The 14765-nt window shown below is 37.4% G+C and overlaps 1 protein-coding gene across 1 annotated transcript; it reads left to right on the top strand.

Annotated features, from left to right (window-relative positions):
• The first annotated feature begins 908 nt into the window (after positions 1 to 908).
• On the top strand, positions 909 to 14235 carry ponzr2 (plac8 onzin related protein 2). Its single transcript, XM_061898836.1, has 4 exons — positions 909 to 1066; positions 6681 to 6794; positions 6875 to 7035; positions 11407 to 14235. The coding sequence occupies exons 2-4, from the start codon at positions 6689 to 6691 to the stop codon at positions 11536 to 11538; spliced, it is 399 nt and encodes a 132-aa protein (XP_061754820.1). The 5' UTR covers positions 909 to 1066; positions 6681 to 6688; the 3' UTR covers positions 11539 to 14235.
• The last annotated feature ends 530 nt before the right edge of the window (positions 14236 to 14765 follow it).

The following is a 14765-nucleotide window of genomic DNA, read 5'->3' as shown; positions in this document are numbered from 1 at the left end:
CAAAGCTTGAACAATTAGTTTCCTAAACGTTTATTGAGTGTTGTTAAAAGAAAAGGTGATGTAACACAGTGGTGAACCTACCCTTTCCCAACTACTTTGGCACGTGTTGCAGCCATGAAATCCGAAGTTAATTATTATTTGCAAAAAAAAAAATAAACTTTATGAGTTTGAACATCAAATATCTTGTTTTTGTAGTGCATTCAATTGAATATGGGTCGAAAAGGATTTGCAAATCATTGTATTCCGTTTATATTTACATCTAACACAATTTCCCAACTCATATGGAAACGGGCTTTGTATAAACACGTGGAGTTTTGTACTTAACAAAGAAAGGTGAAATAACTGAAACATGTTTTATATTCAATTTTTTTCAAATTAGCCACCATTTGCTCTGATATATATATATATATATATATATATATATGTATATATATATATATATATATATATATATATATATATATATATATATATATATATATATATATATATATGGTTGATTCTGATTTAAAAATGTATACATCACTATTTTAAATACACAAAGAATGATTTTCAAAATGACTTAAAAGTAAATTTCTGTTAAAAATAGTTACTTCCTGGTATTTGGCTGTATAACTGCCTTGTTAGAGGTAATATTTTCCTAAAAGCAAGTGTCAATATGATGGATATGTTCCATACGAGAATGAAAGTGATAAAAACGTCCATTGTTCTACAGGTTTTACGTTGATATGGTGTGTCATCTTGTTGGCGTTTGTGTTATGAAATGATGTCATGAAAAAACTTTGCCCTGATTGTCGAGTCGTTGTCAAACTAAGTGTCAAGAGCAACAGAGGGCAGCATTTTTATCGTGTTTTTATTAGCTTAGCTTAGCATTGGCTTTGAGAGACAGAGTTTATAAAGTAATTGTCATAATACGTCCAATTAAAGCTGAATGCTAGCTCCCTTTTTAGCGCAACCTGCCAGGCAGGTTGTTCCAGTCGGGTTTCTTCAGGCGTAGCGCGCTAATTTCATGTTATTTCTACTCAGACGCTGCCTGTGACGGGACGTGGCATTCACAAGCACTCAGGTCAGATATGAATCTCTTATATTTGGGAATCCTGAAATCTACAATCCTCTGCAGTATAACTGATATGTTTCTTTGCAATATGTAACCCTTACAAAAGACATAGATCAAAACAATGTGCATCAGAAGATATATATTGTCTTTAAATGTTTTGTTTTTTCGGGGGTAAAAATCATGGCTTTTAATTGTAATGTTTATTTGTCGCCTCGGAAAGGCTTCTGTAGTTGTTTGTGAATTGTCAGGTTTCCAGAAGCTTCTTTATCTCTTAGCTGTAATACTTAAACAATAAAGCTATTGAAGGCAACAGACACCATATTCCTCTGTGAAAAAAAAGTTTTAACAGCACAGCAGGCGTAAATTCAAATAATAACATATGGTGTTTCCATTCTCTCTCTCAAATTTATTTCTCTCTCTCACTATTATGTTAGATCCACTATGGACTGGACTTTCACAATATTATGCTAGACCTACTCGACGTCCATTGCATCGGTCTCCCCTAGAAAGGGGTTGTGGGGGGGTCACCCACATCTGCGGTCCTCTCCAAGGTTTCTCATTGTCATTACACTGGGTTGAGTTTTTCGTTGCCCTGATGTGGGATCTGAACCGAGGATGTCATTGTGGCTTGTGCAGCCCTTTGAGACACTTGTGATTTAGGGCTGTATAAATAAACATTGATTGATTGATTGATTTCCTTTAAAAAATAGTATTTTTTTCTTTCCAAACTGGCAAGGTATATTTTATTTAGATAAACTACATTTGATGGAATGGTAATTTTTGTTTTATTTTATTTTGAGTATTCAGGGATGTAATTATAAATGATATGTGTGCTGCAATTTGGTACTAAATACACCACTATAATATGACAAATAGTATAATGTATACTAAATATATATTGTTATATAAGGTCATTGTGTAGATTATTATTCGGACACACACCATGTTATTTTCTTTTAATTTTTGTTTTGTTTAAATTGTGTAGAGATGGAGATAATTTTTGGTTGTCGTAACCAAAATAAAGGATAAGTGCAAGTGTAAACCGAAACATCTGACTTTTTTTAAGATTAGTTTTTCTTAGTAACACACAATGTATATACCCACCACAAGATTGCCAAGTTTATTAGGTAATATTTTGATATTGACACATCTCATCTGTGCAAAATTGACTAGAATACCTTTAGGATATGCACAGATGAGATGTGTCATTATTCAAAATACTACTTTGAATGACTTTTTGACAACCTTTAATACATTGCTTAAATGAAGACAAACAAACACTAATATAACATGTTCATGTTCCTGAACAGTTAATATTGAATGTAGCTTTCAAACAAGGTTTTAGCACATGGACATTGGATCAACAGTCCTTTACAATCTGACTAATACTTTAGAATTAGCCAACTCTTTCATTTTTTTAAACAGGATAAAAGTTCAACTAATTTGCCGGATTATAAAGTGCTTATTTTACACGTAGTAATCAGTTGTGGACAGACGAAACCCCGGCGTTGCAGTTTTAGCGAGTGACGCACGGTCACGCAGCGGGGATACATTTTTGGCAGGGTATCAGTTTTTGGCAAAACACCGAAGCAGCAAATAAAACAGTTACTGTACTTTAATTACAGTTATGTATATTACACGATCGATGACTCGCCTCCTGCTGGTATTATAGCAGTAAAAATTAAATTCAATTAAATTTTGTTTTTGCCGGTGAAAGGAAGAGCATCTGATTGGCCGTCCTTCGTAACTAACCCCCACTCCTCTTTCAGTGTACGTCGTTAAAGAGCCGTGATTGGATATATTCCGAACGTGTCCCATCCTTCGCTGATACGAAATCAAATATGATTGGAATTCGTTTCTGTCAACATTTTTGTCTCGTTTTTAATACGTTAACTAACATGTCAGTTAATTGTGTTATCCTCTTATTCAACTTGCATTTTTTTAAATTAAATATCCATCCATAACAAAAAACAAAACCCAAAATCAAAAACAGACTATCTTTGAATCTCCGTAAAACTAAAATAATGCTATTTGATAACAGTACAAATTAAAGTAAAACACAAATACAAATAGACGGAATAGAAATTGAAAGAGTAAATGAAACCAAATGTCTAGGTATAAGGATTGATGATAAATTGAACTGGAAATCTCATGTAAAAAATATACAACATCCATCATCTTCCGCTTATCCGAGGTTGGGTCGCGGGGGCAACAGCCTAAGCAGGGAAACCCAGACTTCCCTCTCCCCAGCCACTTCGTCTAGCTCTTCCCGGGGGATCCCGAGGCGTTCCCAGGCCAGCCGGGAGACATAGTCTTCCCAACGTGTCCTGGGTCTTCCCCGTGGCCTCCTACCGGTTGGACGTGCCCTAAACACCTCCCTAGGGAGGCGTTCGGGTGGCATCCTGACCAGATGCCCGAACCACCTCATCTGGCTCCTCTCCATGTGGAGGAGCAGCGGCTTTACTTTGAGTTCCTCCCGGATGGCAGAGCTTCTCACCCTATCTCTAAGGGAGAGCCCCGCCACACGGCGGAGGAAACTCATTTCGGCCGCTTGTACCCGTGATCTTATCCTTTCGGTCATGACCCAAAGCTCATGACCATAGGTGAGGATGGGAACGTAGATCGACCGGTAAATTGAGAGCTTTACCTTCCGGCTCAGCTCCTTCTTCACCACAACGGACCGGTACAACGTCCGCATTACTGAAGACGCCGCACCGATCCGCCTGTCGATCTCACGATCCACTCTTCCCCCACTCGTGAACAAGACTCCTAGGTACTTGAACTCCTCCACTTGGGGCAGGGTCTCCTCCCCAACCCGGAGATGGCACTCCACCCTTTTCCGGGCGAGAACCATGGACTCGGACTTGGAGGTGCTGATTCTCATTCCGGTCGCTTCACACTCGGCTGCGAAACGATCCAGCGAGAGCTGAAGATCCCGGTCAGATGAAGCCATCAGGACCACATCATCTGCAAAAAGCAGAGACCTAATCCTGCGGTTACCAAACCGGAACCCCTCAACGCCTTGACTGCGCCTAGAAATTCTGTCCATAAAAGTTATGAACAGAATCGGTGACAAAGGACAGCCTTGGCGGAGTCCAACCCTCACTGGAAATGTGTTCGACTTACTGCCGGCAATGCGGACCAAGCTCTGGCACTGATCGTACAGGGAACGGACCGCCACAATAAGGCAGTCCGATACCCCATACTCTCTGAGCACTCCCCACAGGACTTCCCGAGGGACACGGTCGAATGCCTTCTCCAAGTCCAACATGAAGTAACAAAAAACACATCAATTATGAGTAAAGCAAAACATGTTCTGGACCAAAAATCCCTTGATATTCTCTACTGCTTGCCAGTGTTACCATATCTGAGTTATTGTGTACAAATATGGAGAAGCAACTGCAAAAGTACACTTCATTCATTAACGGTGTTACAAAAAAGATCAGTTAGAATAACACATAATGTTGGATATAGAGAACATACAAACCCTTAATTTATTGAATCAAAAATACTGAAATTCCACGACATAGTGAATTTGCAAACAGCTAAAATTATACACAGAGCAAACTATAACCTGTTGCCCAAGAATATACAACAATTCTTCTCAACAAAAGAGGAGAAATATAATCTTAGATAGAAATATAATTTAAAACACTTGTATGCACGTACAGCACTTAAGACCTTCAGTTTATGGAATTAAAATATGGAATGAATTAAGCAAAGCAATCAAACAATGCACTAATATGATCCACTTCAAGAAACTATTCAAACTTAAAGTGTTTACAAAGTACAAAGAAGAAATACCATTTATTTTATTTCATCCATCCATCCGTTTTTTTTTTCAAGATAATCTTATTCATCTCACCATATGAAATGTAACTTACTTCACCGAGTATTATTTATTTATTTTATTGGGATAACTTATGGAGTACATTGTGAATAAACTGAGAACAGGAAATGAACAAAAGTTTTGGCAACTGTTATGTAAAAGACAAGGGGTAGTATTAAATAAGCTCTGCTTCTTCCTACTCATTTTCAAACATGTTGAAAAGACAAACTGGAAATTGTGATGTATCATATTGTATGCTTGTATGTTCCAAACAAACTCAAACTCAACTCAACTCAAATAAAGTAAGTAATAATTGTTTATTTTTAAAGCAATTTTTAACCAATTTTAGGGCTCAATAACTCCACTTGTAGGGTCTGTAACCTTTTGAGTTTGTTAGTTTTTTTGTCTTTTAGTTATAATTAGCAAAATAACTCAATATGTTATGCGCCTTTTTTCAATAAACCTTCAAAAAATGCATTTTTCTCACCCCCAACTACAAAACCCAAAACCAGTGAAGTTGGCACATTGTGTAAATTGTAAATAAAAACCGAATACAATGATTTGCAAATCCTTTTCAACGTATATTCAATTGAATAGACTGCAAAGAAAATATATTTAATGTTCCAACTGAGAAACTTAATTTCTTTTTGCAAATAATCATTAACTTATAATTTAATGGCAGCAACACATTACAAAAAAGTTGGCAAAGGGGCATTTTTACCACTGTGTTACATGACTTTTCCTTTTAACAACACTCTGTAAATGTTTGGGAACTGAAGAGACCAATTTTTAAAGCTTTTCAGGTGGAATTATTTCGCATTCTTGCTTGATATACAGCTTAAGTTGTTCAACAGTCCGGGGTCTCCGTTTTGGTATTTTAGGCTTCATATTGCGCCACACATTATCAATGGGAGACAGGTCTGGACTACAGGCAGGCCAGTCTAGTACCCGCACTCTTTTACTATCAAGCCACGCTGTTGTAACACATGGTTTGGGATTGTCATGCTGAAATAAGCAGGGCAACATATGTTGTTCCAAAACCTGTATGTACCTTTCAGCATTAATGGTGCCTTCACAGATGTGTAAGTTACCCATGCCTTGGGCACTAATACACCGCCATGCCATCACAGATGGTGGCTCTTGAACATTGTATCTATAACAGTCCGGATGGGTCTTTTCCTCTTTGGTCCGGAGGACTCGATGTCCACAGTTCCTAAAAACAATTTGAAATGTGGACACGTCAGACCACAGAACACTTTTAGACTTTGCCAGTCCATTTTAGATGAACTCGGGCCCAGCAAAGCCGGTGGCCTTTGTGGGTGTTGTTGATAAATGGCTTTTGCTTTGCATAATAGAGTTTTAACCTGCACTTGCAGTTGTAGCGACAAACTGAAGTTAATGACAGTGGTTTTCTGAAGTGTTCCAGAGCCCATGTGGTGATATCCTTTACACACTGATGCTGCTTTTTGACGCAGTAATGCCTGACGGATCGAAGATCATGGGCATTCAATGTTGGTTTTCGGCCTGGCCACTTACATGCATTGATTTCTCAAGATTCTCTGAACCTTTTGATGATATTACAGACCATAGATGGTGAAATCCCTAAATTCCTTGCAATAGCTCGTTGAGAAATGTTGTTCTTAAACTGTTCTACAATTTGGTCACGCATTTCATGGGAGCTGCTTTTATACCAAATCATGGCACCCAACTGTTCCCAAGCAAGCTGTTATTCTTAATCCAAAAGTTTGACATTTTGTTAGATTTTTCATCTATTAATTTTTCTGTCTGATTCAGGAGTCAAAATGACGTCCAAAATGGTGGTCACACAACCTGGGCCCGTTATGGTCCACCAGGAATCTAGCGAGTGGGGGAGTGGAATATGTGACTGTTGTCACGACGTCCCAATGTGTGAGTGTCTTCTTTTTTTCACAATCTAGAGGTCTTTTTTTTTTTTTTTTTACAATTTGTGTTTGTTTTTGTGCACAAAGGTTGTTTTGCCTTCTGGTGCTTCCCCTGCTTTACCTGCATTAAAGCAAGGAACTATGGTGAGGCTCTCTGTCTCCCCCTGGTGGACTTCTTCCTGAGAGGATGTGTCCCGGCCATCACCATGTCCATGAGGGTGTCCATGAGACAACGCTACGGAATCAGAGTAAGTACACAAAGAGCCGTAACATTACCATACAGGCTGTTGAATGTAAAAGTTCAGTCACACTTTTCTGGCAGATATAATTCTCACATTTAACTCCCTTTTATCAGATTTAGCAAATTTTCTCACATTTAAGTTCAAAATAATATTGACTTTAAATATTACATCTAAAAGTTAAATTTCAACCTAAATCTTGAATATAAATCTATCTATATGTTAAATCTAAACCTAAATACTAAATTTCAACCTAAATCTTAAATATAAATATATATGATGAATCTAAACCTAAATGTTACATTTAAAGGCCTACTGAAATGAGATTTTCTTATTTAAACGGGAATAGCAGGTCCATTCTATGTGTCATACTTGATCATTTTGCGATATTGCCATATATTTGCTGAAAGGATTTAGTAGAGAACATCGACGATAAAGTTCGCAACTTTTGGTCACTAATAGAAAAGCCCTGCCTTTACTGGGAGTATGTGCGCGTGACGTCACGAGTTGCAGGGCTCCACACATATTCACATTGTTTTTAATGGGAGCCACCAGCAGTAAGAGCTATTCGGACTGAGAAAACGACAATCCCCCATTAATTTGAGCGAGGATGAAAGATTCGTGTTTGAGGATATTGATAGCGAAGGACTAGAAAAAAAAAAAAAAAAGGCGATTGCATTGTTTTTAGACACATTTACTAGGATAATTCTGGGAAATCCCTTATCTTTCTATTGTGTTACTCGTGTTTTAGTGAGTTTTATAGTACCTGATAGTTGGAGGGGTGTGTCCACGGTGTCTTGAGGCCAGTGTCTGAGGGAAGTCAACGGCAGCTGTATGGACGGCGCAAGCTCCGCTGATCTCCGCTGATCTCCGCTGATCTCCGGTAAGAGGCGACTTTTTACCACAATTTTCTCACCGAAAACTGCTGGTAAACATTTGGTCGGGATCCATGTTCGCTTGACCGCTCTGATCCATAATAAAGTTTCACCTCCGGGAATTTTAAACAAGGAATCACTGTGTGTTTGTGTGGTTAAAGGCTAAAGCTTCCCAACTCCATCTTTCTACTTTGACTTCTCCATTATTAATTGAACAAATTGCAAAAGATTCAGCAACACAGATGTCCAAAATACTGTGTAATTATGCGGTTTAAAGTTGACGACTTTTAGCCGCGAGTCGTGCAGCACTAATATTTCCTTACAGTCCGTGATGTCACGCGCATGCGTCATCATTCCGCGACGTTTTGAACAATAAACTCCGCGGGAAATTTAAAATTACCATTTAGTAAACTAAACCGGCCGTATTGGCATGTGTTGCAATGTTAATATTTCATCATTGATATATAAACTATCAGACTGCGTGGTCGGTAGTAGTGGGTTTCAGTAGGCCTTTAAGCCTAAATCTTAAATATCAATCTGAAAAGATTTAGCACTCACATTTAGATCCAGATTCAAGATTTAGATTTAAGATTTAGGTTTAGATTTAACATTTAGATTTAGATTTACATTTAGGTTTGGATTTCAAATTTAGTACTCAGATTTAGATTTTAATTTTAGGTTTACATTTAACATTTAGGTGTGAATGTTGTCTGTCCCTCTGTGTTGGCCCTGCGATGAGTTGGAGACTTGTCCAGGGTGTACCCCGCCTTCCGCCCGATTGTAGCTGAGATAGGCGCCAGCGCCCCCCGCGACCCCGAAAGGGAATAAGCGGTAGAAAATGGATGGATGGGATGGGTTTAGATGTAAAATTTAGCGCTTATATTTAAATTTAAATTTAACATTTAGGTTTAAACTTAAAATTTATGTTTGGATTTAACATTTATGTTTTGATTTAACATTTAGTGCTTACATTTAGTTTGAAGATTTAGGTCTAAATTCAACATTTAGATTTACAATTAGGTTTAGATTTAAAATAGAATGCTCACATTTAGATTTAAGATTTAGGTTTACATGTAATGTTAAGCGCTCACATTTATCATTTTGCGTGCACATTTATATTTATATTTAACATTTAGGATTGGATTTAACATTTGTATATAATATTTAGAGTTAACATTAAATTTAAACTTAAATGTGAGAAAAATGTGTTCCATCTGAGAAATATATCTGCTAGAAAAATGTGACTGAACTTTTACATTATATATATAAATCAATAAACAATGAATGTGTATATGTATGTGTATATATGTATATAGATAGATAGATGGATGGATGGATTGGATACACACATTTTTTAATCAATTTTGAAAAATTATGAATCATTTTAGAACCATGATGAATAAGAATCGTGATTCGGATGTGAACATATTTTTTTATGCACCCCTCGAAAATAGAAAAAAAATATATAAAGTATTTGGTTGGCCAGTTTACAAGTTTTAGCTCAGAATCTGCTTCCTTAGGAATGATCCGATTAAATCATGGTCGTGATCAAAAAGCCATAACCTTAAGAGAAAATAAATAATAACAACACATTGCTAATATTTTACAAGTAAAAAAGTCATTATTGCAAAAATAATCATAGGAGAACAAAGTCACACTACTACAGTGGAACCTCAATTTACAAACCCCTCTATTTGCGACCTTTTGGGTTTACGAACCTTTATATCATGCCAAATATGCCTGTGTGTGTCAACTATGTCTTGGTGTACGTACATTCAGTCATTCATTCATTAATTTTTGTGTGCCCTATGTCACGTCCTGTTTGCACAGTCCATTACTCGACCATTTTTCAGTGCTTCAGCATTAGTTGCCTTTTTCTCGCCATTCAACAAGTTTAGTCTATTTTGTTACTCAATATGGGTTCAAAAAAAGCCAACAAGCCAGCCTGGAAAGAAGGAGGGTAATGTACGAATTACTATACGAATTTGTTTAAGAACCACTTAAGTTTGTAAATGAAGGTTCCACTGTAGTTTAATGACAAAAATCGACAACATATAAGAACAAAAATTTAACCGTCATAGAAAATTGCATCACTTAGTTGTAATTTTATGGCCACAAAATACAAATTGCTTTACGACTATTATTAGATGCACTGTTGTAAAAAAAAAAAAACATTACATAGGTTAATAAAAAAAGTAATCTTGGAAATAAATAAAAAATTTTACAAGCAAAAAAAGTTATTTTTCAAAAAAAATTGTTAAAATTGCGAGAATAAAATTCTAGTTTTAGGTGAAAAACTCAATAGCGTCAATAAAGTCGCAATATTTGTACAAGACTAAAGTTGCAATGAGATGAGAAAAACACAAAATATGCTCGCAATTATGACGTTTAGTGAAGTGAATTATATTCATATAGCACTTTTCTAGAGACTCAAAGCACTTTACATAGTCAAACCCATTATTTACATCTTTAAGCTACATATCAGCCATTGTGGTTGCCACAGCAAGCAGGTGGGTCAAGTGTCTTGCCCGAAGACACAACGGCAGGGACTAGGATGGCGGAAGCGGGGATCGAACCTGGAACCCTCAAGTTGCTGGCATTGCTGCACTATCAACCGAGCCATGCCGCCCCAACTGAAATTTTTATTTTAAGCAATTATTTCGTAAAATTGTTTATTAACATATGCCGTAATATCATTAAAAAAAAACATTTTAAGAGATAAAAGTTGTACCACTACAAGACTAAAGTGTAATCAAGTATGATGAAAATAGTTGTAATGCAAAATCCTATTAATCTGTATAAAGTCAGACATTTATGCAAAAAATACATAATTCTACAAGACGTAAAAGGACATTTTACAAAATAAGTTGTAATTTTATATTGTATTATTAATTTAGGTTGTAATTCTAAGGATAAAGTCCCAATTTTACAAGAAAAACCGCCAAGATATAAGTCAAAATGTAACCACAAAAATGTATGATTACACAGCAATAACAAGCAATATTCTATTCTATTGTATTGTATTCTATTCTATTCTATTCTATTCTATTCACGGGAATAAAGTTTTGCATTTATGCAAAAAACTTTTACTACTAAAGACTAAAGTGTTTCAAAAACACAGATAACATTTTAGGATAAAATTTGCATATCACGAGACAAAAATCACTGGAATCAAGTCCAAATGTTACGGGTAAAAACTCACATTGCTTGAATGAAGTTGCAAATTTATAGAAAAATACACACAAAAAAAAGTGTCCTCTGTGTAAAATGTAGTGATGAAAAATTCGGGACAGACCATTTTACGGGATTTACGGCCAGCTTGTAATGCGACCTAGCTATATGCTAGCTAGCGAGTTGAAATTACGATTTGTTTTATTGTTAAGAGTTGTGTCGTTCTTCTGCATGTCTTTCGAACACATCATGCTAAAAACGTGCCAACTTATTCTAGAATATGCGTTAACCGTAAGGCGCGTCATTTGTTAACTTGATCCTCTTCTGTTCGCAGGGCACCATGTTTAACGACTGCGTGTGCGCCACATTCTGTCAGCCGTGCGTCTGGTGCCAGATGGCCCGCGAGATGAATGAACGGGAAATCCCGATTGTTCTGGTTAACACATTTAGGAAAACGTACGCATGAGACATCTTTTGAATCATTATCTTGACGTAGATCGGTAGCATATGTACAGGGTTGTCTAACTTAGTCGGAAATACAATACAATGTAATAATAGAATAAAACATATGTTCATTGAGACACTTTTTATTAGATGTTTGATAAGATTTTTTTTTTACAAGTTGATCCTTGCTATATTTTCTGAAGTGAACTAACCCAGCGGGCACAAGACATTGATACAACGTTGATAATACATTCATTTTTTGAAACAACGTTGCGAAATAGTTGTATTTGTAAATTGAGACAACGTTGATGCCCAATGCTCCCGTCCAAAGGCAAAACCTAGTAACTCACTTCTAGCTGATTTTGAGAAAACAAAGGAAAACCAATCTATCTTGATGCTGTCTTACAAAGATTTACAAAGTCATCAAACGTATAGATGGTTTCTTGAGCTTTCATTTTCTTGCCGATTGAGCCATGGATTGAATCTGCTCTCATGAACGTGTGCCCTTTCTCCAGATATTTTATCACAATCTCGGGTAGGCCCCACTCTGCGTTTGCACATTGGGCAAGAGCCGTGTACAGCGTCCAGTTTTTATTTTGACCTCCACAGTTATCTGCCCAAAAGAGTATGCAAGGGGAAGAATCAAGAACAATACATTTAAAGAAGGTGCTTGCAACGTCCTGGGCCAATCTTCCAAATATCCCCTCGTGCCATAATATCACATAATCAGGTTGACCGTCGGGCCCCATTCGTGCAAATGTCTCATTAAAGACAATAAGGCGACTGACAAAAAAGCTCCGATTGGTCCCTTGAGATACTAGGTTTTTCTGTTGTATCTACGTGGTTATGTGGTAGTTGCTAGGTCCTGCCATGCGCGTAACAGCTTACTTACGGAACAAATTACAATACCGCATACACTAATGTAAAGCATATCACCTAGGAACTCCAAAATTATTATCAGCTCAGTTTTGACCGAAATTGAGTTACTGGGTTTTGCCTTTGGACGGGAGAATGTAGCTGTTTATGAGAGTTTGCATACCTTATATATGTTTAATGAATAAATAAATAAGTTAATAATGCAGAGATATAAAACATTATTAGAAAATGTGTGATTGTAAAATCTCCTGAGCAAAATGTAAATGTATTGTGTTAATTGTATTGCAAAGCGGAACGATTGTTGTGATGTTGCGACCACACGGACCGTAAACAATGCAGAACATGCCAGAGAGGAGGGTGCTTGAGCACGTTGTCTTCAGCTCTTCAAAAGATTTGAGTGGATTCTATGATTTGTGTAAAACTTCAAGCAAGTGATTATTAGAACCTCTTTTCGTTACAAGCAGCCAACGAGTTCTCACGGCGTTGGCGTTGGTGGAGGCGTGTCGGCGTGGATGGTGTATACAGCAAGAAGGAGTCAATAAACGGCCGTTTTACAAAAAAGAACTTTCCTGTGTTGCCGTGTATCGAAAGGAGCCACACCCAATATTGGATCCACGTTGTGGGTTGGGAAACGACCAAATGTCTAAGGTCAAATCAATGTCACAACCTGACATTGAATATATGTTGTCAAAAAGCATGTTGTTTCAACATTAGAATAGGTTTTATTGTCATTATTGCAATGAACAGGTTCAAAGAACAACGAAATTGGAGCAGCTCCTCCTAAGGTGCATATACAATATGGTAGTATAAATAAAAAAATAAAATAAATAAATAAATAAATAAAAAATAAATAAAAAAAAAAAAAGATAGAGATGACAGATGTATCTATGTATACATACATAAAACATTATTTCACATTGTAGTCCAAAAAAATAAAAAAACATTTAAACATTACACATGAGGACATGATGGACATATGGACACTCAGTGCCTGTTTAGTGCTACTATGGCTCTTGGGTAAAAGCTATTTTTTAGTCTATTGGTGCTCGCTTTTAGCACCCTGTAGCGTCTGCCTGAGGGTAGCAGTTCCAGGTGGCTGTGCCCGGGGTGGAATGGGTCTTTCAGGATGCTCTGTGCTTTCCTGAGACAGCGGGAGCTGTACAGGTCAGCCAGAGGGGGGAGGGGGCATCCGATTAACTTCTGGGCGGTCTTTATGACTCTCTGGAGCGCCGTTCTCTCTGCGGCCGTGCAGCTGCTGAACCACACGCAGATGCAGTAGGTCAGGATGCTCTCAATGGAGCACCGGTAGAAGGACACCAGCAGTTCCTGTGAGAGGTGGTTGTTCCTGAGTATTCTCAGGAAGTGCAGTCTCTGGTGTGCCTTCTTGATGGTAGCCGTGGTGTTGGTGCTCCAGGATAGGTCGTTGGCCAGGTGGACTCCCAGGGAGCGGAAGTCGGAGACCCTCTCCACACAATCACCACTGATGATCAGGGGCAGGATGTCCGTTTTTTTCCTCCTGAAGTCTATGACCAGCTCCTTGGTCTTGGAGGTGTTCAGGGCCAGGTTGTTGACTTTGCACCAATCCGACAGCTTCTCCACCTCATCCCGATATGCAGCCTCGTCTCCCTCCGAGATTATATTTGTGTTGTAGAATTTAGGTTGGGAAATGACCAAACTTCAATGATCAAGTCAACGTGAGAACCCAACATCGATTAAAAGTCATCAAAAAGCATGTTGTTTCAACATTATATTTGTGTTGTCGAATATTGCTGGAGAAATGACCAAACTTCAATGGTCAAGTCAACGTCACAACTTGTCATTGAATAAACAATGTCAAAAAGCATGTTGTTTCTCCTTTATATTTGTGTTGCTCGACGTCAGGACATAATTCAACATTTCTCAACGTTATTTTGATGTCTTGTGCCTGCTGGTAATCCTTCACATGTGACTGCCTTCATTTTAGCTTTTATTTGGAATCAAACAGTACTACAAAATTACATTTAAAAAAACTCAATAAGGTAAGGTTATTTCAATATATATATAGAGTGGGGCAAAAAAGTATTTAGTCAGCCACCGATTGTGCAAGTTCTCTCACTTAAAATGATGACAGAGGTCTGTAATTTTCATCATAGGTACACTTCAACTGTGAGAGACAGAATGTGAAAAAAAATCCAGGAATTCACATTGTAGGAATTGTAAAGAATTTATTTGTAAATTATGGTGTAAAATAAGTATTTGGTCAACCATTCAAAGCTCTCACTGATGGAAGGAGGTTTTGGCTCAAAATATCACGATACATGGCCCCATTCATTCTTTCCTTAACACGGATCAATCGTCCTGTCCCTTTAGCAGAAAAACAGCCCCAAAGCATGA

This window comes from Nerophis ophidion, linkage group LG04 (assembly GCF_033978795.1).
Source record: "Nerophis ophidion isolate RoL-2023_Sa linkage group LG04, RoL_Noph_v1.0, whole genome shotgun sequence".
Lineage (NCBI taxonomy): Eukaryota > Metazoa > Chordata > Actinopteri > Syngnathiformes > Syngnathidae > Nerophis > Nerophis ophidion.
The sequence above is the reverse complement of the archived record's forward strand: the minus strand, read 5'-3'. Positions and strand labels throughout refer to the sequence as shown.